Here is a 26,247-nt window from a genome sequence, read left to right as displayed (position 1 = left end):
CTTCTCAGTCATCTTTTCCTGTCAGGAACTTTTTTTAGCTACTTTGTATTTATCAACATAAGGTCTGCAAAATTAAATGAAATGTAATAGGCTCATAGCATAAGAAAGTATCTTCTCCCTCACTCCTCTCGATTCCATCCCACATCCCAGAGGCAATCACTTTTAATTCTTAGGGGTTTTTTCCTAGTATTTACCACTTTCCTATTTCTAGATAATATGCCTAGACTATTGTCAATTTATTCATTTTCGACATTACTGAATTCCTGTAAGTGGTTGAATATTTAGCTCCCTTATGCGCTCTCCCAACTTACAATCTCCTCGGGTACCCGTCTCCTTTACCCCTGCTGTCTGCACATCATAATTGTATCACAATTGATGGTCAAACGAATGTAAATATTTCTCCCCTCCAGTTAGTATTCCATGATTGTTTCCTGTTGGACAACAATGTTATTTCTAGGCTTATACTAACAATATTTTTTAAAATTTGCTCAGTATTTATGCATACCTGTCACTATTTTATCCAAAATCTGACAGCTCTGTGAAATAAGCAGCCGTCATTTTTGCAAACATTCCCACACAGCAGACTTGCTTTCAGTTCCCTGGCTGCTCTTCTCTCCTATGGCCCAGTTTTCTCCCATATGATCTCAACTGGCTGCTCTGGGCCTGGAACACAAGTGTCATCCTGGGAATTCTTTTTGCCACTTTGCTGTTTTGTCCCCTCACTTTCCCTGGATCTCATGTTTTTCTTTTTTCTTACATTTCTCCCTTGTTTTGCAAAGGCACACCTTCCAGTAGCTTTCTAAGAATGTTTGTATAGGGGTTTTGCATGTCTGAAAATGTCCATCTTCAATACTCATCTTATTGGCAACATAACCATCTCTTCATTGGAAATAATTTCTCTTCAGAATTTGAAATCCATCTTTCCCATCTTCTGAAATTCAGTGTTGCCATTGAGAAACCTAGTTGCATTCTGATTCCTTCCCTTTTTATGTGACCTATTTTGGTTTGTTTTTAATGTTCTGGAAGCTTTTAGGATTTTCCCTGTATCCTTAGTTATATGTAATTTCAGTCTTGTACTTTGACTTGAGGAAAATGGAATAAAGGAAAGAATGTTCCTACTGTATCACTGCCTTGTCTTTTTTCTCTTGCTCTTTATATTTAGCTGGTTCCCAAGATCCTGCATCCCCTGATGGAGTCATCTGTACTCGCAGAGTGCCACTAGCATCTATGAGGAAAAATTAAAGTCTTACTCTCATATTTCCAAGGCCTTTCTCAGGGTCTGGCCCATAGTTCTGAATGAGTATTTTTTGTAATATGCAAATGAGTTCTGAAAATATCACCCAAATTTTTGTCAGCATTTGAGGCCAGAATGTCCAGCTTACTTCCAGAAGTTATCTGAAAGTCCTTGCTAGCACCTTGCACTCAGATGTCCAAAAGGAAGCTCATTAGTCTCTTCAATATTTGTTCCCCACTGAACTCAATATTATGAAACATTTTTCCATATTTTCTGTTCTTCCAGTCATAGGCCCTAGAGACCTCAGACATGTCTGAGTCACTCCATAGCAGCTCCACCCTCTGCGTATCCTCATGTTCTCATGATTCTTCTTTAGAAATACCCTTACCTCTTCTTTCTCCATTCCCTTTACACTTTGCAATTTTTAAAAATACCATTTACAAATTGAGCAAAGTGAAAGGTTATTCAGACAGACCAAAGCTTTGACTATTTCAGTTAGTCTATTTATTTAGAAGAGTTTTCACAGCAGGAGAGAGGCTATAGATATTTTGAGTATAAATCGTCTTGTAGTTAGAGAAATTGAATTCTAATCTACAATAAAAACCAGCTAGTTTTTCTTTCTCTGGTTTGTATTAGAATAAGGTAAATGTGAATCATTTAAATACTATATTATACCTCACTTTTGGTTTTATTCATATCTTTTGCCTTTGTACCTGTTATTCCTTCGGCCAGGTATGCTTTTCCCTCCCTAGTCTCTGCTGTGGCCAACTGCTGCTTATTTGTGGGGTCCTAATTCACTAGGAGGCCTTACATCTCCAGGATATCTATCAGACTCCTGTAACCATCACACTTTTCCGCCTCTTGAGAGCAGAAAATGTTTCTTGTTAACTCTTAGGGCCTAGGTATCCTTAGTGCCTAGTAATGTCCTGGTACGTAGTAGGCCTCAGTAACCATGTGTTGAGTGAATATTCTAAATGCCTCTTTTGGTGAGGAAGATTGGCCCCGAGCTAACATCTGTTGCCAATCTTCCTGTTTTCCTTTTCCTCCCCAAAGCCCCAGTGCATAGTTGTATGTCCTAGTTGTAGGTCCTTCTGGCTCTTCAATGTGGGACACTGCCTCAGCACGGCTTCATGAGGAGTGTGCAGCGCTTCACCCAGGATCCAAACTGGCAAACCCTGTGCCACCGAAACAGAGTGCATGAACTTAACCCCTACGCCACCGGGCCAACCCTCTAAATGCATTTTTAACATTTGAAATAACATCTTCACTATATGTCCGCATCTTGCTCATTGGATTCTATTAATAATCTACTTGTATTTCTGACCAGAATTTCCCTTAAAAATGATGTTATTCAAAGCCATAGTAAAATACAATATAAAAAAAGTTATTTAATTTCTGTGTCTAAAACAATGCTTGAAACAGAATAAAAAGCAGATATTTCATGAACTTACCATAGTGCACTATAGAGTTCATTTATGAATTTATTTCCCTACATTTTTATTTCACTTAGCAATTTATCAAGTGCTTTCATTTGTGTTATCTCACTTGATCCTCTCATTAACCCTAGACAGGTATTATCTCTATTGCACATGTCACAAATGATTATATAACTGGTCCATGTCTCACGGATCGTTAGTTAAGAGCTCAGACTAGAATGCAGTTCTTCTTACTTTGGTATTGTGTTTTTTCCATTATGCATGTGGGGGTGAAGGCCAAGAAAAGCCATCAGCTCTGGGAAACAAGAGCGGGGATAGAGATTCCAGGTGGAGAGCGATAGGCAGGAGAGAGAGAATGTTTGTGGAGAATCACAGGCAGTTGCCTTTAGCTGAAGAATAGGTTGTGATTTGGGAAGTAACAGATAAGATTGGAAAAGCGATTAGAATCTGTGTCGGGGGTCAAGTGGATAAATTAGGACTTTATAGTGTAGGAAATGAGAGATATTGAGAATTTGTGACTGGAGGATTGAAGATCATAATTCTGCTTTAGGACTTATCAGTGCTGTATGGTATGAATAAGAGAGAGAAACTAGAAGCAACATGACTCCAGGCAACTCGTGATATTTCAGGTGAAAAATAATTCAGTTCTGGGCTTCTAGCATAAAGTTTAGTCAGGAGAGGAAACAATGGATCAGTTCTTGAGATATTGGAGAGTGTGCGTGAACAAAGTTTGGCGACTGAATGGACATATAAGACAAAGAGAAAGAAAAGAACAAAGCTGTGTTGTTTACAATGGTGGTGGGAATGCACTCCCACCACGTGCCAGGTCCTCCCTCTCCGTCTATGACCTTTATTCTCCTGCATGATTCGTTCTTCCTACTGACCATATTAGTGCCCCATTTGTTAAGACACTTTCTGCGTAATACTATCTATAGGTATTAAAAGTAAATGAAAGCCACTGCCTTTGATGAGCTCACAGTCTCGTGGTAGAAACCATCAAGTAAACAATTTGTAAAGGATTTGTTGCTAGAGGTACCACATGCCTGTAGGACACGGAAGGGAACTCAGTTCAGCCCACGCGGGTCAGGGAAGAATTCTCTGTCTTGAGGGGGAAGGAGTTAGCTTGGTGAAGAAAGTGGGAAGGATGCTGTATATAGAGAGAACAGGATGTTCAAAGGCATTAAGTGGAGAACATGGAGCTGTGGTGTAAGTTGTTTAGTAAGCCAAACGTGTCAGCCTCTATCTCCTAAGAACAGTGGGATTATCCTACCTAACCGTAACATAATTATCACACTCAGGTAACTTAACATTGGTACAATATAATCATTTAATATCCAGCTCCTTTAAAAATTTCCCTAATTATCCCAATAATGCCATTTATAACTGTTTTACAATCCAAGAGCTAATCAACGATTGGGTGTTGCATTTAGTTGTTATGTCTTTTTAATCTCCTTTAATGTCCTTTAATCTAAACAGTTCCCTAACCTTTTCTTTTCTCTTTCTCTTGATGATGGTTTCTAAGAACCATGGCCAGTTATTTCACAGAAAGCCCCTCAGTGCGGATTTCTATGATTGTTTCCTCACACTTAGATTCAGGTTAAATATTTTGGTGCCAAGTACTACACAGGTTATGTTGTGTCCATCTCGGTGCATCACTTCGAGAGAGGATTGATGTCAGTTATCCCATCGTTGGTGACAGCAAATTTGATTATTTAGGTAGGGTGATATTTGCCAGATTTCTCCATATCCTATTCCCCCACATCCTTATATACAATGGTTTTTGTAACCATTGGTGATTTCTGCCTGATTCATTCTTACTATGTGAGTTGTAATGTGGTGAATTGTCTATTTCCTTTATGTCTTTGGCATCCTTGGTTGACATTCTTCTGTAAATAAGAGCTTTCTTTTACCCCATATTTATTTTTAATTTTTTAGTGTCAGTATGGATGCACTATTCTTTTCTTTTTTCCATTGTATAATAGTCCATTCCCATCATTACTTATCCAGTGCTCAAATTGTCCTAAATTTGGTCAAGGCTGCCCTCCAGTCTGGCTTCTCTGCCCTTGTGACACATCTCTGTCTTTGAGCACAGTCTTATTTTCTGGCACAACAATATGTGCCTGCCTCATTTCACACTTTCTTGGTCTCAGCCCTAGAATCAGCCATTTCTCTAAGTGCTCTGGTTCCTGTCAGTGAGTAATGATATTTAGAAACCAAGATCTGAGGGCCAGGTGTGCTCATTGCTACAGCAGTGTCATTAACTTCTGGGCTCTTTTGGGGCATCAAGCTAGGAAAAGTTGTTTTGTTGTTGTTGTTGTTTTTAACCTTGAGTTTGTATTGATACCTAGAAATTTAACCCAACACTTCATGGTTCTTCCTTTCCTTCTCCCATTCCATATTTGCATTTCCTTTCCCACAAGGAGCATCCTTGCTGCCAACAACATCAACTTATTTACCCACCTGCTCAGTCTTATCATACACACATAGTAGTTTGAGAATCACTATGTCTATACCACCACCAACAGCAAACTTACTAAGGAAAGTTCAAATTGTCTTTATAATTTTTTTTACTTTAAAGTGTATTCCATTAATCTTATGCTTGCTTCCTTATAGTTTTAGATTTTTAAAATGTTTCCTTTTACTAATGAAGTATATACACAACCTTAACTATTTGGCATTACCTGCAGTTCTTTTTAGGAAAACTGTAGTTTTGTTTGAGTGTAAATTTTTAAAGATAGCTAGGTATTTACTAATTAAAGTGTCTGAAATATTTAATGTATTTTAATTAAAATAGCCATCAAGCCACTTTAGAATTAAATTTACATGTGAATTAACAACCTCCAAATGCTCTATTTCTCACCCACCTTTTTTTGATAACACCAACAAGGTTTAATACTTTTCTAAAAATATGAAATAGAACCAGATGGAAAAGGGCCGACACACATTTATATTTATATATCTGTTTATAAGCTGTAAATGAGTGTGTTATTTGTATTTTACTGCATTCATTTGTCATCTGTTCCCTATAAAGGGACTGTGTCTCAAAAACAAAGAAATAAAAAATCCAGAGGAAAATAGTTTTGTTACTTCAGACATACTGTGTACCAGCCATACAATTTCATAGAGAATTCCTGCAGATAACCCCTCTCTAAGGGACAAAGAAGTCTTTGGTGTTTCCTTGAATTTAGAATGGGCCAGTAGTTTCTTTGAAGCCTTTTTTCCTGCTTTCTTTAAATAATATAGCATTGACAACTATAAATGTGATTATTACAAGCTGATGTGATATTTGTAGCGAGAATTGGCTCTATTACCACCTCTTTCTTAATTATATACAGGATGTCGATTTAAACTGATCATAATGAGATGCAGTCCTTTAGACTTTTGAGAGCTTCTTTTGGTTTATTTTTTATTATAGAAGACAAACTTTTCATACATCCTGTAAGAGTTTGTAGTGATTGTTCTGCATCACCTGAAGTCAGGGGACAGTTATCCTCTGATGTGAAGAATCAGTTGTTGGGAACATGTTTGCAAAAGTTGGCCTGGAAATATAATTTTGTACAATAAGTTTAGATGGCAGAATCTCAGTAACAACAACAAAAACCCTCTCCCACACCTGGTCGATTTTAGAATAGAAGCTAATGCTTTGAAAATAACCCATTTCGACCAGGGAAATGTGATTTATGATAACCTGAGACACAGATATGACTAGAACCACATTCCATTTAAAGTTATTGTGCCATCAGACTATAAAAGCAGTGCTCTGAAGTGAATCCGTGGGACTCGATTCTCTGTAGTGGACAGTAACACAGGCACTAATGAGACAGATTTCATTAAAAAATATTTGATTTATAAGAGAATTAAAGTCCTATCTTATTTTGAAATTGCTGGCTTAGTCCTGGCATCTGATCTTTTCTCCCCCTACCATCACCATCACCAGTTTCTGTGTATGCTTTGACATTGCTATGGTAACCCTGAGAGCTGATGGAATTCCCTGCATCTCTCTTCACAGAGGGTGATGAGACAGGAGTGATGGATAGTCTGCTGGAGGCCTTGCAGTCGGGGGCTGCCTTCCGCGACCGAAGAAAAAGGACACCGAAGCCGAAAGGTGAACTTTATACTTGTTTCATGTTACTTTCTAGGGAATTATCACAAAGAACAACCCTTTTTTTTTTTTTCCCATTCTTTTAAAGTCATGTGTCAAGAATGTAGTGCTGTGGGCAACAATTCTTCAGAAGTTTCATAGGTTTGCATAATTCTTCCCTTGTAATGACGGATATCAGAGAGAAAAGCATTCCAGTTGGCCAATGTCAGTAGCACATTAACAAATCAATGCACTGAACCTAGAAAATCCTGATTAGTGTGACAAGTCTCATCTAAAGAACCATATGCACCTTATCCCGGTGGAGTTTACAGTAGCATAATTAAATGGGAAGTAAAAGTCATAACATTATTGCTTCAAGTATTTCAGGGTTTTGAAGCATTGCTTTGCTTCCAGAAATACTTAACCTTGGAAAAAGTCCTGTTATACTTCTTGAGATGAACAGACCTCTATATTAAGTTTCTTTTAATTTTTTTTTTCTTAACAGATATTCGGCAAAGTCTCAGTCCAATGTCTCAGAGGCCTATTCTGAAAGTTTGTAACCATGGTAATAAATCATATTCATAAATTGCACATTCTTCTTATCTACTTTTATCCTGTTGCTCTGTGATTTTAGTAGGTTGCTGTGAAGTTCTCAAGTTTCAATATAACTAAAATAGTAAAAATGTGTGGATGTACATATTTGCTATGAGCTTGTGTACTCATATTTCCCGTTCCTACGTTATTGCCTTGAAGTAGTGTCGAGCGTTCTTCTTTCAGATCTCGAGTTGAATTATTTTTACTATTATTGTTTGAAGTTAACCTCACACATTTCTGAGCAGTGTTGTCCAGTGCATCCTTTCAAAAGCAGTGTGCTTTTGTAATACTATTTTAAGTAGTGGATTTACTTTACATCAGGATACAATTTGAAATATTGAATCTCTTACCTTGTTTACTCTGCTGTATTTGCCAGTACAGTTTGAAATACTGTGACCAATATTTTGGCAAAATCGTTAATACAGAAGAGCTTCTTATGGTAATGTTGTGGAAGGATGTGCTAGAATGACTAAAACAGGGGAGTTAACTTAGTCTCTGATATTTATCTGAGATTGACGCCTTTCAAAAATCTCTAACCAACTCCTGCACACCCAACTTCATGGAGCCCTCTTCCTCTCTTCAAGGTGCCAGTTCATGTTGATTGGGTTTTATTTGCTTTGGTTCCCTTTCCTTCACTGTTACGTATTATGGAGATCTGTTTAACCTTCCATAGTGGAAAACAGATTCATCCATTGTGGTTGCCATTTATTCGGAGTGAGATTGTCACCAAAGTTTGCCAGATTTATAAATGGAAAAATACTTGACAGATTTCATTCAAGGGTTGTTTTGGGTGCAAGTGAATTGAGTTCTAGAAGTATTCATGTGTGACTGAGTGGAGAAACTTGTGTCAAATTTCTACCATAGCCTAAAACAATTATGAGGTAAATAAGAAAAAGACATGGATGTTATGAATTCTTAATAGCTGTAGATCCTTACTGCTCAAGGTAAAGTATGTATAGTAGAAGCTTAATAAATGAAAGGAAAGGTAAAAGTCTGTGGCAAAATTTTAAATAGATCTTTTACCTCTTTTTCAAAGTATGTTTTTGTTACTGTGTTGCCTTTTCCTACTCTAATAATAGGAAAAAAGAATTGTAATAAGTCAGAGAAATTCATCATGGATAATTAATCCCTAACTTTGGGTTATGATTGAGAGTCATTGTGACATACTAAATAATGGCAAGAAGTGTAGAGGATAGTGCTCTCCTGGAACTTAGAGATGATTTTGCTATAGATGAATAAATGGAAACTCGGAGAGGCTAAAAACTTCCCAAGAGGACAGAGCTAGTTAGTGACACAGAAATAACCATAATAAGGTTTGATTTTTATCATGTTTCTTGTTTGAGTACATTTAGGGACTTTGATTTTTTTATTATTAATAAAATAGATAAAATAAACAACTCGGTTCCCAATATAAGTCGTTAAAGACCCACAGCCAACACAATGATCATAATATGGTTATAATGGCATACATATACCCATGCTATGCGTAATTTAAAATAAATATTTTAGGCTTTATGTAGGGGGAAATTATTTAAGATAAATTTGTACACTAGCCTTGGGAAACCCAGTCCTTCTGTGACTAATGTTAGTAAAGAGTCCAGGCTACAAAGGCTCATCTATAGTTATTTATAAATTGTGGCATTTTGGTCCAGATGAAAGAAGCAGATGAGCATTGCGTTTCTGTCTTGACCAAAGCTGATATATGTACTATCTTAAGTTCTAAGGCTATTGTGACAATTAAGCTATTATGTTGTACAGCAAGCCAAAGGAGGTATACCATAAACATCGAATTCTCTGTTCTCATATAAATGTAGCAGATTAAAGTGTTTTTAAACTTATTTTTCTTTGCTATTTCTGTTGTGTTTCCCCTGTACATTTCTAACCAGGTAGAAAAAAAATTGAAATGACCAAGTTAATCTTTGAGGACTGTATGTATAAAGATAGATTTGTTAGACTAGACATTGAAAAATACAGAATTTGGTTCAGGAAAGTATCTTCATTGAAACAAAGATCATGATTATTTTTAGAAAAATGATATTTCAGAGTTTATTTTATAATCTTTGTATTTCTAAAACTTACTTTGTTTTCATTGAAAATACTAACCTTACAGCTGAACTATGTGATTGAAATGAAACCTTTTTACTCTTTAATTTGCTTTTCATATACTTAAACAAAACTTATATCTGATATTTATGTTTTCTACAAGTATATAGTAGTTGATATTATCTCAATCTATTTTTAAAAGATTTATAAGATTTTCTATAATTATTTTAAATTTTACATCCTAAGTAAAGTAATAATAGTATTATTAATAATAAGCTAACATTTACTGAGTTATTTGGCTTACTAAATGCCAAGTAATATTTTATACTTATCCCATTTAGTCTTCTCAATACTCCTATCAGATAGTCAATATTTTTATTTCCAGTTCATAGTCAAAAATAACCAAGGATTAAACAGGTCTGATAGTTTGCTTAAGGTCCTGTGGCCAAATTTCAAACACGGGCCTATATGACTTCTGAGTTCAAGTTCTTAATCTCTCTGCCATATTATGCTTTAAATATAACTGCTTGAATCCGTATCTTTTCCTCTTCTCATCTTTGAGCTGATGAGTCATGTGTGTACATTTTTTTTTCATATGTGCTTCAGAAGCACAGAAATTGTACACACTAACTTGTCCAGCCCTTGTGCTGTGCTCCAAACCTCTACCAAAAATACGTTGGTTAAAACCTTTACATGTTTTATCTTTAGCTTTGCCTGTTAAAGCCTAGGCAGAAATTAAGTGTTTGGTATTTTTCCATGCTAAATCTTCACTCATTCATCCATTTAGCAAAATTTATTAAGCACTTGCTAGACACTTGATATAGAGATACCCTCTAAGAAGTCACCATGCAGTTGAGAGACTGACAAGTAATAATTCCCATATATTCGGTTAATGCCAAGGTGTAGAGGTAACACGCAGAACTTTGGGAATACCAAGAAGTCTGGAAGACCATTCCAGACTTTATAAGAATATTCCAGGCTTGGCTTCTCGAAGGACCTGAAATCCTACCTGAGTTTTGAGGAATGCGTAGAAATGAGGCCAAAAATCTGAGGGCAGGGATAAGCTAAGAAGCGCAGCAGCATGTGCCCACTTTCTCAGAAGGTCTTTTCTGAACCCACTCTGAACGCTGTAAAACTATATGCTCTTATTAGCATATAGCTCTCATTAGCATATACTGTTAGCTAATATAATTCTCTTAGTAGCCCCTGTTTGCTCTTATTATCACTCTGGTTTTTCTCATTTTGCAATGCTTATTTCCCTTATTCCCTTATTTTGTTCTTATTTCAATGTCTGCCACACTACTCCTGAGTCCCGTCAGGGTGGGGACAAGGTAATAAAGGAGGAGATCTGTCCTGTTGACTGCTGTAACGCCAATGCTTTGCTTGGTTGGTGCCTGACACATGGATGTTTAGTGAGAATGTGTTGAATGAACAGGCATGTTTATGTTTAGGCTTGAATGGAACAATTAATGTATTGAGCAAAATCAGGTCTTTGGACGTCACCCAAATAATTGGGATTTAATATGCCAAGTGCTAAAGCTCCAGCTGCGAACACAGTTAACCCCCCTCTCATGTGCTCCTTAACATGTCGTCTGTCATCAAAAGGAGATATTTGATCATCACTGGTCTATACTTCAAAAGGTTGTTGGATCAGATGTGGAGGGTGCAGTTCAATCTTGATTGGATTATTCACTCCTTAGAAGTGGAGGGTTACTTATTAATTAGATTTCTTTCACTTGCTTAATCAGGCAAAATTTAACAAGAATAAATAAAACAGGAGAAAGCATCCACTGATGAGTACAGGGCGTTATCTCGTTTCTTTACTCAACACAGTGTGTTCCAAACCTAAAGATTTTCTGTAGCCTGTAGAAAATAGTAAAACCTCTGCTTTTAAGAAAAGATCATCAAAATATTTAGTAATGCATTTTTTGTAAAGATTATACCATATTTGGTATAATTTGCTAGTGAATCAACTGGCCTGATTGAAAATAAAGGACCAGATAGGGAAGAAGTATATTGAGAGTTTGATTCCAGACCAAGAATTTTATCAAAATCTCCAAAAAAGGGGGAGATTAAATAATTATTAAAAATTAGTGTTTGATTGCTGGTTTGTTACAGATTTTCTTTATTTGTACATGTTATATTTTTACATGTATGCACGTGGGAAATTGACTTTTGAGCAGGAAAACGACAGGTCTGAGCAGTGTGTATAGAACTGAAGTGACAAATGTTGGAGAGAGGAAAGAATAGAAGGAAAAAAAGGACTTCACAGCACCTGATGCCGACATGGATTGGCTACTAGGGATGGGGAGAGTCAAAAAGTTTATCAAGGTTTGAGGAGAGAAGCCAGGTCGAGAGCTCACAGAGTATTGCTTAATGCTGTGTAAGAAAATGAGTTATCTAAAGAAAAATCGTTAAATCTAGGGAATGGCAAGTCAAGGATTGAACCTTCGGAATAGACACGAGTGAATAGCGAAGTGAACGAGAAGCCTAAAAAAGATGCAAAAATAGGGGGAGGTTGCGTAATAGTGGAGCCTACATTATGAAGGTTGAAAGAAGACTTTGAAGAAGTTCATTTCCTCTTTTCTTTTTCTTTTGTTATTTGTTTCTTTCTTTACACATATCAGTGGTATACCACTGAGTGACTAGTGTTTTTCAGGGTAAATTAATTCCTACTTTCTTCAAGGACTTCTCCTCCCCTGTACACTATGTGGACTCTGTAAAACATTTGTGACAAAGGTTTCACAAGTAGGAACTGTTTAGCCACACCTTGTGGTGTGTCTGCCTGCAATTTGATTGCATCCTCATTAGATGGTTCTCTTTTCATTAAGTAGTACAGTGGGATTTTTTTTTCTCAGCTAAATGGATATAGAGTAATCAGAAAGAATTCTATAGACTATATGCAATTAAAATCCCTAATGATAAAACTATTTAACTGTGACAAAATAAGATAAAACATAATCAAAATTTTAGGCAAACACATTTTTTAGTGAACATCCATAACTTAAACAAAATCTTGCTATATTATCTTTACACTAAATCAATTCTTAATAGCCTTAATTTGGATTTGATTATCTATTTTTACTCTTCCACTTATATATGGAGCTTTGAGAGATTTTTATAGAAATAAGATTGTACTGCCTCCAGGCACAGCTGCTCTGCCACTCTTAGATTTGAAGTCAGAATTAAATGTGAAGCTAGTTAGATATCTTTGAATTAGCATATTTCTCCACAAAATAACTCTAAGGGAGGCATACAAGACAGGCTTTGTTGTCAATATATCAAAACTTCACACGTAACCATCCCTTCTCCCTAATCCACTCGGTCTTGGGTCCCCTTATTTCTTGACCTACCTTCTCCCCAAGCAGCAAGAATTTGTCTTGAGGCAGAATTATGAAATTTCTAAAGTTTTCAATGGTGTCTGCTCAGCACTAGCTGCCTTAAGGCTTCTTTGAAAACAATGAGGACAACACCAAACCAGTCCTTGTCTAGAAAACTTTATCTGTCAAAGTCATAAATGTTGACAACTACCATTTCTATTTCTTTAAACTCTATCCTATTTTAAAGTAGAAAGAACATAAGGAATAATGTGGTAAAAACTATATGATTTTGCTAAAGTCATTGGCTTATTTTCTTGAGAAAAGTTTTTTGTTCTCTTTCTGATGAACCTGTACCTGCCAAATAACCTAAGAAAGGGAGCTATTAAAATACTACTTGTTTTTGACACCCTTAGACTTGGGCTTTCAAGCAGAATCAAATGCTACCTGTAACTGTCAAAAGACTTAAATATTTTTTAAGAAGACTTTTCTAGGCCAGGAATGGAGAACAATTTGGGTGATTTCACATTTTATTTAAACATCAGTCTCTTGTATTTACTATGTAGTCAAGCAGAAAGAAAAATGGACTCAGCAGGGCACCGGCCTAGGTAAGGATGCCCTGTGGCTAGATGCAAAAGGCCTTTCTAATTTATAGTCAGGGCAGGACAACCTTTTGGCTTAGTCATTATCAAACAGCCTCTTAAGCATGAACAGATTAGAAAATTCTCAAGTAGTAAGGACTTCAAGTTGTTTTAAAAGGACATTTATACAAGAAATAGCAAATGCCTCTCATTTAATGAACATTCACAAATGTATGCTGAAGGCTAGTACTAAATTGAGTGAAAAGGAGATAAAGAACTATTTTATAAGGAGAGCAATGTCATTGACTTTCCTGAAATAGCTGTTATGATAATATGTCTCTTGTTCTGTTTGTGTTCCATAGTGGACTATAATTATTGTGATCTTTTAAATTTTTTGGCCCACTCTAAGTTTCTCCTTTCCTTGTAGCATAGGTTTGGAATCTGGGTTTATTAGGGAGTCCAATGGATAGACTTTAAAAGCTTCTTGAACTCTGTACTTCTGTTTTAGATTTTGTGTTTGGGCATATATTTTTTCCAGGTGAGAGGATCTGTTGATTTTATCAAAATCTCCCAAAAAAGAGAGATTAAAGAATATGGATTTTATTGTTTGATTGCTGGTTTGTTACAAATTTTCTTTATTTGTACATGTTATACTTTTACATGTATGTATGTGACATTTTCCACGTCTGTGATTATGGCAATGAAAGTTTTGTTCTCAAATGATTTTTACTATAATTGTCACTTGAGAATGAAACTTTCATTGCCATAATCACAGATATGGAAAACATGTCAAATGGCTGATATATCTACAGTTTTAGTGACAAACTATGTAGGATAAATAGTTAAAATCCAATAAATGGTGCTACTCTGGAGGTTCACTCAGGACATAGGGAGGAGAAGGCATCATCTCTACCTGGGATGGGCATTAGTCTGTTGGATCTGCTGGGCAGGATGGTGTGCAGGGCTCTTCTGGGCAATGCAACTTGGGAGGAGCAGGCAGGGACAAGAGGAGCCTGAGAAGGAGCAGTCAACAAAGCCATGGGCTTCAGAAAGGCCAGGTAAGGGAAGGGTGGAGGAACACCTGGGCACAGATTGGAATTAAAGAACAGAGGCGTCATTGTTCACCTCAGGAAGAGCAGTTTGGGTAGAATAGTAGAAACTGAAGCCAGACAGCAGTGTTTGGAGGAGGAGTGGAGGCTATTCTTCCTAAAACCCTGGATATGAAAGAAGGAAAGAAAAGGGAAATAGCTGGAACTAGAATGAGTTGTATTTTAATGAGTGGGTTATATTTCTTTGCCTTTTGCTTGATGTTGGCTTCACTGTCTTTGTATTCTGGAGGGAAGGAGATCTGGAGGGGAGGAATGAATGTTGAATGGGGCAGAAGTTAGAGCGAGGTTCCTGGGGATGGGATAGGAGAGGACAGGTGTGGAGAACCTGGACATTAAAAAGGAAGCGTGTGCCGAGCGAAGTGGATACAAATATTGAGTAAAGGAGAGTATGGGGGTCTCACCTGGTAATGTGTATTTTCTCTGAGCACTAAGATATAAGGTCTCCTCCTGAAAGTGACAGTCTCTGGGTAGGGAAGAGAAGCAAGGGCAATGGAGGAGGGCGCACATCTGTAGGGACTGTGAGAGGTAGCTGCTCAGGGAGAGGCAAAATAACTTTTGCATCAGTGGCCAAACTGGAAAGGGAGATTATTACATGTGTAATAATAGCAGTCTGTAAAGTCTGAGGGGAAGAAAAGTAGCCAAGGTACTTCCCAGGCCCTGTGGCAAAAGGCATTGGTTCTCCAATAGCCTAAAGGTTCTAAAAGTTCTTGTCTGAATGTAACCATAGTACTCAGTTGGGCAGGGGGTAGACTGAGTGCACTTTACAGCACCAGCCAGGGTCATGCCACTTTTTAGAGAATAAGCTATGTCATGTTTTAAAGCAGTGCACTGGTTATTTAGGAAAATAATGGAAATTCTGTTGGACATCTTATACGATGCATGTCTCAGCATTGTTTGGCTGTGTGCTACCTATGAGTAGCCATTCTAGCAGGGATGGTGGTGACCCCCACGCAGCAGGCATGTGCCGACTCCATTACACATCTGAGATCAATTCCTACAAAAACGAAACTTGGTGCCAAACTCATTATTTCTAAGGTACCCTTAGATTTATGTTTATATTTTATTTTATTTACCCTCATTAAAGGTCGGTTTGGAGCAGCCACAGATGTAGAAAACACTTTCCAAGATTGTTGTCAGTATTAAAAGTAAATGTTTTGCAAAGCGCCCGCCTGGCACATAGGAGTTACTTAAAGAGGAGCAGTAGTTGTTCTTATTCACTATTTGGGAAAGCAGAAAACTAGCCAGATTTTGGAGTCCCGTTTAGAGAAGGCTTGAATGATCTTGCCAAGAGTGACCTTGAAAAGCAGCGTGGAGTCAGGTTGGGGATTTAGAGGCAGACAGGTCTCAGTTGGATTTCATTGACTTACTAACAGGGTGACTGTAGCAGATTATATAACCTTTGAGTTTCCTCTTCCTCAGCTGTAAAAAGAGAAATTACGCTACATGCATCAAAGACTATTTGGAAGATTAAGTGAAAGTATGTGAAAATACTCGACTACAGTACCTAGAATGGAGTAGATATTCAATAAATTCAATATATGTGAGTTCCTCCTCATTCTTTCCCCTTCTCCCCCTGCCTTCCATGATGCATTTGTCAATAGAAGGTTATACATTCTTGAGCAAAGTGACAGTAGTTTGCAGAATGAGTGCACTAATTAGATTGAAATTAATTTTCTTACTATGAATAGTTCCTATATTGCACTTAAAGTACATTAATTGGTATGAACTAGTTTATAAGAATAAAAGACAAAAAATTAAAAGACTGTAGAGACTTTTGTTTTAAAGTAAAGATGTTTTTACCCTTTTTCCTCTTGGGCATCACCACAAAGCCACCAGGAGAAGGAGTAACAAAAAACAATTTCAACTCCTGTGAAATCAAGACATCTGTAACCTGGAACAGCAACATATAAAGAGAGAGAGAGAGCTGGAATCCAAGTGTATTCGTGTCCAAGGCCGCCATAACAAACACAGACTGGAGGCCTTAAAACAAAAAATTATTCTCTCTCAATTCTGGAGGCTGGACATCTGAAAGCAAGGTGTTGGCAAGCTTGGTTCTTTCTGGAGGCTCTGAGGGAGAACTGTTCTGTCTCCTCGCTTCTGTGGTTGCCAGCAGTCCTGGGTCTGCCTTGACTTGCATCTGCGTAACTCTAATGTCTGACTCCATCCTCACATGGCACTCTGTGTGTGTGTGTCTTCACACGGCCTTCTTATAAGAACACTAATCATTTGGTTAGGGCTCACCCTAGTCTATCATGACCTCCTCTTAACTTGATTACATCTGCAAAGACCCTATTTCCAAATAAGGTCACATTCACAGGTACCAGGTGTTAGGACTTGAGCATAAATTTTGAGTGACGCAATTCAAAGCAAAACAATAGGTGACCTCAATGAAAAACAGACTGACTTAGTCCTCATAGCACCACATAAGAGCTCAGGAACCACTGGTGGGAAGAATGAGGGACAGAGCTGAAAATGGGGGGGATGGTAGAGGAGCACCTCCATCCAGGTAGTGTGGCTCCAAAGTCCAGACTTGGAACCATTATGCTGCACTTCCCTCCTCCCTCCCTCTCCTCCATCCCGGAGATGAGAGAGACACTGTAAAAATCGTCCTAGAGACTCGAGAATTGGGATACGAGCCAGAGGTTAGGTGCCTTATTGTAGGTCTTCATGGGCAACAAGCGGGCAATCAGGATGGGAAGACATCTCCCAGAGTAACTTAGTTTATCCCTATTAAGATATAACCAGAGCCAAGATCTCTTCTTTCATTCGTTAATTATCTCCTTTTCTCCTAAAATACGCTAATTGTGCTTCGTTTTTCATTTTCCTTTTCTCTCTCCCAATACTGTGTATGAATCTAAAGGGGACTTCCCTTTGTTCTAGCTTTCAGCTTATCATTTTTATGTCATACAGAAAATAAAGTGCCCTTTAATGTGCATTCCTAAAGAGTGATAGGAGATGAGAGAGTCAATAATGGTAGTGCCTCTAGCTCAAGACAATAAAGATGCTTTTCCATATAAAACGGACAGTCTTCCAACCTTTGTGTGTGTGTTTCGTAGATAACATCAGCCGGTGATTTTGCATCACAAGTCTGAATATTTTTCTTCTCTTGTAATTCTTAATGTGAGAGAAAATAGCAATGGAGAAAATCAAATACTCTTTTTTTGCCTTTTGGAGCGAAAGTCTGAATAAGAACTTAAGGGCTAATCTTTATCCACTGAATCCTTAGAATGCAAGAGAATGGGATGAAATTAGTATTTTGAAACATTAGTCTTAGTTATAATCACTGGCTCTTTGTAAGTAAGTGTCTTAATACATTACACTGGCCTCACGAAAGCCAAGGATGTAGCTAGTATAGCTAGAACTGTTTGTGCTTTTGAGGGAAACAGTGGTATGACTACTTATTATGTAGTCTAGGTAAGGAGGTAAACGTTAAATATTTTTCTCGTTTACAAAAGTCCATAAATTTATTGAAGAAAGCATTGACGTGCGTTCAGAAAGCTGCATGTCCCATTGACTCCTAAGTAAATTAGGAATTATTAGCATTAGCCATCATGTACGTTATTGTGATGTGACAGCATGTGGCTTAAACAGTTTCACCATTTATTAGCACTGATATTAGAATAAATGATAACGATCATTAAGTGCTATGTACATTATCATTTAACTAATCATGCTTGCAATCTCCTTTATTAGTCAAACCTCTTTTGGTTAATTAGAGGAACTGTCTAATCCTGATTTCTAAAGGAATCATGAAATAAAGGAATATTGAAATATACTAAAGAAAACAGTAGTGCAGACCATTTACCTCATATATCGAGTTCATTTACCTTTACTTAGTCCATTATAGCAGCCTCAAGGTTAAAAGGTTCTGGCATATTTTTAAATTTTGAAAAATGATGATTGGGCCTATTAAATTATATATGCGTACTTTTCCCATTAAAGCACTTATGTGGCAGAAAGTGCTAATATGATATGCAAATAAAAACAAATTTCTCGTTTACCAACATATCCGTATTGAAAGATGAACCAATAAATACTGCCTAGATTTAGCATTAAAAATGTTAATAACATCTTGTTTTGTTTTAGTTCTGACATGCTAGTAACTCAAAATCTATAGAACTTCACGGCTACAAAAATAAGACACAACTAAGAAACTTTTATTATCAGTCTTTTTGTTACTTATTAATATATTTAGCCTGAGGAGTTCTTAACCTGATGTTTGATAAACAACGAGCAGGGTTTTATTTAATCCAAAGGATATTTTATCACTAGGTGAAAAGCATGTTTTTGTATCTTTTTCTTAGTCTTCCCCATGTCCCAATAGAGGAGAAAAAAGATAGAGAAAAGGATCATTTAAAATTCATTGTGTTGTCATCATGCAACTTCTCGAATCATGATGATGATGCTCTGTTTTTGAATGTGCAAAGACAGAAAGAAGTGAAGGGCCTTGTGTGTGAAGAGATAGCCCGTACAGCCCTACACGGCGGAGAAAAGCACTGCCGGAGAGAGTTCCTGGGTCTGTGCTCCACCTGCAGCCTTGCGCAGTCGCATCCTCTCTAATAAGTCTCAAGTTTTCATCACTTCTTAAACACTGCTCTTCCGTTTGCCACTCACTTGTGGGAAGCTGGACATGGCCTATTACTCTCCATTCTATTAACCTCTTTTCTCCTCATTTGCTGATCCCCATTCCCTTTCCTCACCTAAACAAAAAAAGACAGGATCCACTCAGGGTGAGAAATAAATATATTCTGTGATGGAATGAAGTAAGGAAAGTCAGTAGCTAGGCACTATGCTATAGAAACTTGTAATATTTCCTAGGAATGAACTCAGTGTCTTCTACATAGTTGTTGTTAAAGTCAGAAAAAGGGAGCATTTGAGAGTAATTTTTTAAGTTGTTTTGCTGTGAGTTTCCATATCCTGCTGGTATACTCTCCTTGTGGTCGTTTCTGTGTCCCTGTGCCCATCTCCCTATCTGTTTTAAAAAGTGTAATTTATTTTTTCCTTGTTGTAGCCCCATATGGTTCATCACATGTTCCTCTTCTAAACAGATCTCCAGTCCTATCCAGAACCTCTTTGTAGTTTTCCACTCAGATCTTCTTTAACCCTGTTACTATCCTCTTTCAACATATACCAAACACTATTTCTCTTTTGATATCAGGAATAAGGCTATAAACGTACAAATTATTGCCTCGTCAAAACTCTCCCTGTTTCACTAAATTACTTGGCACTGTGTGTTATACTGCCCGGGGAGGTTTTTTGTTTTGTTTGAACTTACCTATACTCTTTTGCTTCTTCCTTCATTTTAATTGTAAACTTTATATTGAAGAATAACATAAGTATAAAAAAAGTATGCAATTCCTAAGTATATGTCTTGATCAATGCGCATAAAGTGAACTTACCTTTGTAATCTGTACCCAGATCAAGAAACAATATTATTAGAAATGCAGACACCCTTTCAGGCTCCTACCATTCCTAACCTCACATCTGCACATATCCTGACTGTGACAGCATAAACTAGGCTCTGTCCTTTTTATAATAGAATCATGCAGTTTGATCAATGTTGTTGTGTGATGTTATAATTTGTTCCTTATTGTTATTTAGTATTTCACACTATGAGTATATCACAACGTTTTTCTTTTGTTGCTGGATATTTATTTTGTTTCCGGATTTTGGCTATTACAAATAGTGCTGCTAAAAACATTCTTATGTCTTTTGGTTCTGTCATGTATATACCTGGAAGTGTAATTGCTGTTTCATTGGCTATACATATGTTCAGCTTTTGTGGATACAGCCAAATAGTTTTCCAAAACGATTGTACCAGTTTATACTTCCATCAGAAATGTATGAGAGTTTGATTTCAACAGTTCTGGTAGAATATCTCATTGTAGTTTTGGTTTGCCTTTCCCTTATGAGTAACTTGAGTACCTTTTCGTATGCTTACTGGCTTTTTGGAATCCTGTTATGTGAAGTGCCTGTTCAAGTCTTTTGCCAACATTTTGTTGGCTCACAGGTGTTTTTTATATTGAGAATAAATAGACTTTGACACAGTTTAGAATTCCATCATAACACTTATGTCAAACTGTTAAAGGAAAGACTATGTCACTTTGTAGTAGTGTAATACTCCACATGGCTCAGATCTTCCAGTAAGAGACCTTAGAATGACAGGTCTGGTCAATATTATACATTAGTAGAGCAAGCATGTTGTAGATTCTGCTGCCTGCTTATCCTCTTCTGTTAAATTCCCTTTGGTGTACCTGTCCATTGTCTTTTCCTCATTGTCATGTGATAGTAATCCAGGGCCCCTGTAGCTTCTCTGACTGAACTGTGGACACTCCAAGAACATCATTCTAGAAAAGCAGACCATGGCTTGGTAAGACTTCAGAAAACTACCTCTTAAATGAGTGAATGCATGGATGAGTGAATATGTGAATACATGGAGGAAAGAATAAACAAATGACTACATAAATGGGTCTTAAAGTCGGACCTCCCCTCTAAGTCTAACGTACATTCTATTATGTCTCACTATTTACTATTAATCAGGAAGTATTGCTGGAGTGTGGTGAACCATTGCCATAGAATCTTGTCCTCAACTTCTAGCTCACAAACATGAATTGAGTGAACTCTCAAGGTAACTAGTTTATAACACATTTAGATCTAATTTTATGGTAAAACTTGAGCGGCTTTTTTATAAACTACTTTTAAATACACAGACTAATTACCAAAGAAAAAATGCTGCTTATTCACCCTAAACAGATTATTCAACTGTTGATGACTTAGATCCAGATTAAGAGAATAAGTGTATAAATTTCTCCTAGAAGCTTACTCTCATTCATTTGTCTCAAAAAAATCTGTAGTGTCTTCCAAGAGCAAATTTGCAACAGATTAACTAAGGTAGTTTTAAATTGAGAAAGAGTTAATATGAAGAAGAAACTACTCTTATTTTTAAAATGTTGATTCTATTCTGTCGAAGAGCAAAAAGGTAGGTGGTTTACTGACTAAGTATCTCTTCCTAAGTATACCACTTACCATGTTTCTTCCTCTGTAAAATAGTTATTATTCTTTTATGATTTAGATGTCTTTCTTTTTTTTAGACTGAATATCCATTTTGATCAATATTTATAGTCAAGATCTAAAATATGGCAGTTCAGTATCTAGTCTATTTTGATGCTACATTTGAACCAATTGAGCAACCTTTAAAAGTAAAGTAAATATTGTTTGTTTTGAAATCAATGTATTTGAATTTTCTGATGGAAATGTCTATTAAGAGTAGAATATTTTAAAAATACAGGAAAGCATAAAGGAGAAAATACAGTTTACCCATAACCTAACTACAGTCACGTGTCGCTTAACAACAGGGATACATTCTGAGAAATGTATCGTTATGTGATTTTGTCTTTGTGCAAACATCATAGAGTGTACTAACACAAACCTAGATGGAATAGCCTACGACACACCTAGGCTACATGGTACTAATCTTAGGGGACCACCATCGTATATGCAGTCCATCATTGACTGAAATGTTGTTATGCAGCACATGATGGTACTTATATATAAACATCATTGGCCTTGACCTTCCTAATTTTTAACGTACGCACATTTTTAAATTCAGACATGGTATGTGTAAGTTGTGTTATGAGTATTTTCCATATAACTTGAATTCCTCTTTTAATGTTGTTTTAATGGCTGTATCGTATCCTGTAATAAAGATGGGCCATACATTACTTAACCAGCCTCCCTAGGGTTTGACCTTTACATGGTTTTGAAATTTTTACCATTATAACAAGCAGCACTATTTCTTTAGGATAAGTTAACAGATACGAACAATTTAAGGCTGTACGTGTTACCACACTGACCTGGGTAGGCTGAGGGGATTATACTAAATTATACTCCCGCCAGCAGCCAATGGCAGTGTCCATTTTAAAATTTTCAACAGCACTAGATGTGTTTCAAAATTTTTACCAGTTAGACAAAGTATGTCTCTTTGTTGTTTTGCATTTTTCTAATTAACAGTGAAATTGCTTTTTTTTTCTCTCTCTCTTTTATTATAACTGACAAAATGTGAGAGGCAGGAAGACCAGAAACAGGAGGGGAGAGAAATTTTCCCAGTACTTCTTATCAAACTATGTCATCCATTAGGAAAAATCATAAACTTTATTATCTTCTCTGTCTTATTTCTCCACTAGGAGCAATTATTATTACTGTTTATTTGTGATGGTTTTTCACTGCTGCCAGTCCAGGAGTAGGCTTTATTTATACATTTTGGCTGTTAATACATACAGTCAACTCTTGACTTATTGGAGTAATGAGGTAGAAATAGGGGGATGGAAATCAGAGATAGACCTAAATGCCAGTGGCACATAACTGGTTAAGGGATAGCTAGAATCTCAGATGGACTCTCACTTCCATCTCCAGGGGTTTTGGGTCATTAGGCAGCAGCTTAATAGATCTGTAAAGATGGTTGTGACTAAACTTTGTCCTCTTGATGCCAGCAGAGCCAGTTGAAAGGTAAAGAAACTGAGCCAACCAACTACTTAAGTTTTTGCCCAGACTACTTTAACACCAATTTTAATAGATTGTTTTCGCTGAGTTTACCACATGAATCCACTTGATAAAAGATATTATCAGCAGCGAAGGTAACTGTACATTATGATCATTTTGCTAAAATGTGACTTTTTAAATTTATAACTAAATTAATATACCCTGTTTACTTTTAGGAAGAATTTGAGATGGCTTACAAAAGAAGGCATATAATAACCCTGCAATTATAGGAGAAAACAGATGCTATAAGAAAACAGAAGAAAGTTGGATCCTTAGCTTAGAACCTTGGTTCTCAACTTCAGCATCGGTCAGAATCACCCAGGGGGCTTATCAAGACACAGGTTGCTGGGCCCAACCTGGAGTTACTGAGTCAGCAGGTTTGTGGTGGGCATGAGAATTTGCGTTTCTCTCAAATTCCCTCATACTGTTCATCTGGAAACCACACTTTGAGAACCCCAGGTCTAGGTCATCTTGTTTCTTTTTTGAATATTTGGAATCGTCATTGATTAATATTAGATTTTTATTAAATAGTTTCTTTCGTGAACTCTATATCCCATTCTCTGATTATACGTAAGAATAGCTATGTTATTATTTTCATAAGGCTTTTCATATGGATGTAAAGGAAATGATTGGTCATATGTCCCAGTGGTTCTGACCCTTGGCCAAATTAGAAACACCCAGAAAGTTTTTAAATAATGCCAATATGGAGCCTTATCTCCACACATTCTGATTTAATTGGTCCAGGATATGGCTTAGACACTATATTTTTTAAAACTCCTCTTGTCTTTCCAATGTGCAGCCAAAATTATAAGCCATAGATAGGTAGAAAAATAGCCCATATTGCTGACAGATGATCAAGTTGTTTCCTTTTTTCTTTTTCATCATGTGCGTAGCCACTCATTCGCATTTTTTATCTGTGCGGTATGTTTTTGTTTCTGAAGTGTACCGTTTTGTTCTTCTCTTAATTGAACTTCATCCTGTTTTTGATGAACCATTTCTCTAATCTATCAAGGTCATTTTAAATTCTATTTCTTTCTTCTAAAGTGTTTAACCCCTGCCCAGCTAAGTATCATCTACAAGTTTAATGAGCAGATTTTCAATTTCCTAATTGAGACTGTGCTCATTAAGTTTTAATATTTTATAGCAAATTATTTCTACCATGTGGGTGATGCTACCTTGACTTTGCCCTGGCCGTGCACATTTTCTTCATTATCAGTGAACATTTATTTCTTGCTTGGAAGTTGTATGGTATTGAATCAGGTTCTGTGACTTCTAAATAATTGAAAATAAGTGCTGAATCTGACTCCATGTAGTATTAACTCTAAGGAGAATGTGTATATAATATAAGCTGTATGAACTACACAGAACATTTAAACACAAAAATTGAACGTTGAAAATATAGTTCATAGGTCGGTTGGATGTAATGATCCTAACTATGGCTGTGTAGAATAGAGGTTAAGAGTACCAGCTGCTACTCAGTAGCGGTGAAACCTTGAGCAAGTTACTTGCTCCTTGTGCCTCAGTTTTGTCATCCATAAAATGGGATCCTAATCATTTTTGCCTTGGTTTGTTGTAAGGATTTAAATCAGATAATGCATGGAAAATTCTCAACAGAGCCTAACACATAGCAAGAGTTCAAATAAATAACAACAATTAAGAGTCGATTAATTGAGGAATTGATAGATGGTATTTTAGGTTTGGTTTGACAGGACCAGTAATTAATAATCCAAGTGATGCAAGGATGATAGGTCTCTGTTGAGTAATGAGGCTAATCTGGAACCTTTGGTTTCTACAAGATTAAGCATGTTTTTCTATAAGCAAAAAGATTTTAAATTTTCATTCTCAGTGTACTATGTTTATTATTGGAAAGTGTGCTTTTGCAGATAATTATAGCTATTAAGTGGCAGAGCCAGGATTCAAACTCACGACTTACATCTACAGGTCGATAATTGCTAAATGGTAAAAACAGAGGGGGGCCGGCCCCATGGCCGAGTGGCTAAGTCCATGCACTCCACTCCAGCAGCCCATGGTTTCGCCAGTTCGGGTCCTGGGCACGGACATGGCACCGCTCACTAGGCCATGTTGAGGTGGTGTCCCACATACCACAACTAAAATATACAACTGTGTACTGGGGGGGTTTGGGGAGAAAAAGCAGGAAAAAAAAAAGAAGATTGGCAACAGTTGTTAGCTCAGGTGCCAATCTTTAAAAAAAAAGGAGGGAATAGACTGCCTCAGATATAAGGAGTGAAGGGAGTGGGAATCTATTTTAGAAAAAGAAGATTCCGAAAGGAATAAAGTAGCCAGTATTTTACCACTTAGTATTTGTCGGACATTGTTGAGTGCATTCTTTACATTGTCTCAAACTGAGGCTTGGAAAGGTTAAGTCACTTGCCCCAAATCATAAAGCTGATAAATGACAGAGCCAGGAATTGCACCCAGATCTGTGACAGCAAATTCCATTCTCTAAATCACTTCAGTAAATTGCCTATCTTTGAATGGAATCAGGAGATTACTTTTTCTGGAACAGGAGATGTGCTAAAAAATATGAATCAGAGTACAGCAAGATAGGGTAGAGACAGGAGTTGTGTTCACTTCCTCACTGTTCTGTGACAGAATAAATGGGAAAAATAAGCTGAGGGATTTTCTCTGGAGTTGAGCATGTATTTAAATTGGTTAAATAGCTAAAAAGTGACAGTGTCCCAGGAGAAGGAGGCAGGAGATGGTCGAGATGAGGATTTTATGAGTGGAGATAGATTGGAAAGGGGGGGTTAGAAGGTAGGCAATTTGTACACTTTATCTTCTCTTCTCCATTGATTTGCTTAAAATAAGTAAACCTCAAGGGTGATCTCTTTGAGCCCATAAAAGCTAACCCTTTTTTGGTGAAACATACATTTCTATGGCACTTTACAGTTGTCAGAGTGCTTCACATACGTTATTTTGTTTGATCTTAACGAACAGGTGGACACTTTTACAGTTTTGCTTCTATTATCCTAAAATATCCATAAGTACGAGAAACATATTTATACCAAATTGGATAGAAGCCACAGCTCTCCTGGAGTTTCTTTGCATAAACCCTTATTATGTGTTTATTTCATTATAAATGACAAGTTTAAGCATGATCAAAAATTAAAATGTGGGTATTGTTAGGAAAATCCTGGCCATCAGGCAGTGTCATGGAGGATCTTTGCTTTTCTTCCCTCTCATTTTACACCGTCCTTTTCTATCTCAAAAATCTCAATAGTGCCACTGCTCAAACATGTTCGAAATGAAGTCATTTTCCCTGTGTAATGCAGTTTTGAGTCCTAAAATATCAG

At 36.9% G+C, this 26,247-nt stretch overlaps 1 protein-coding gene across 3 annotated transcripts in view; it reads left to right on the top strand.

Annotated features, from left to right (window-relative positions):
* Window positions 1-26,247, top strand: part of DIAPH3 (diaphanous related formin 3) — a 484,080-nt gene that overhangs the window by 361,402 nt on the left and 96,431 nt on the right. For all 3 annotated transcript variants that reach the window (XM_070240326.1, XM_070240325.1, XM_070240327.1), the window contains 2 exons: window positions 6,680-6,775; window positions 7,257-7,316. In XM_070240326.1, the coding sequence (XP_070096427.1) occupies window positions 6,680-6,775; window positions 7,257-7,316 (156 nt within the window). The remainder of the gene's footprint in view (window positions 1-6,679; window positions 6,776-7,256; window positions 7,317-26,247) is intronic.

The sequence above is a fragment of the Equus caballus genome, chromosome 17 (assembly GCF_041296265.1).
Source record: "Equus caballus isolate H_3958 breed thoroughbred chromosome 17, TB-T2T, whole genome shotgun sequence".
Lineage (NCBI taxonomy): Eukaryota > Metazoa > Chordata > Mammalia > Perissodactyla > Equidae > Equus > Equus caballus.
This window is presented reverse-complemented; position numbering and strand designations above follow the sequence as displayed.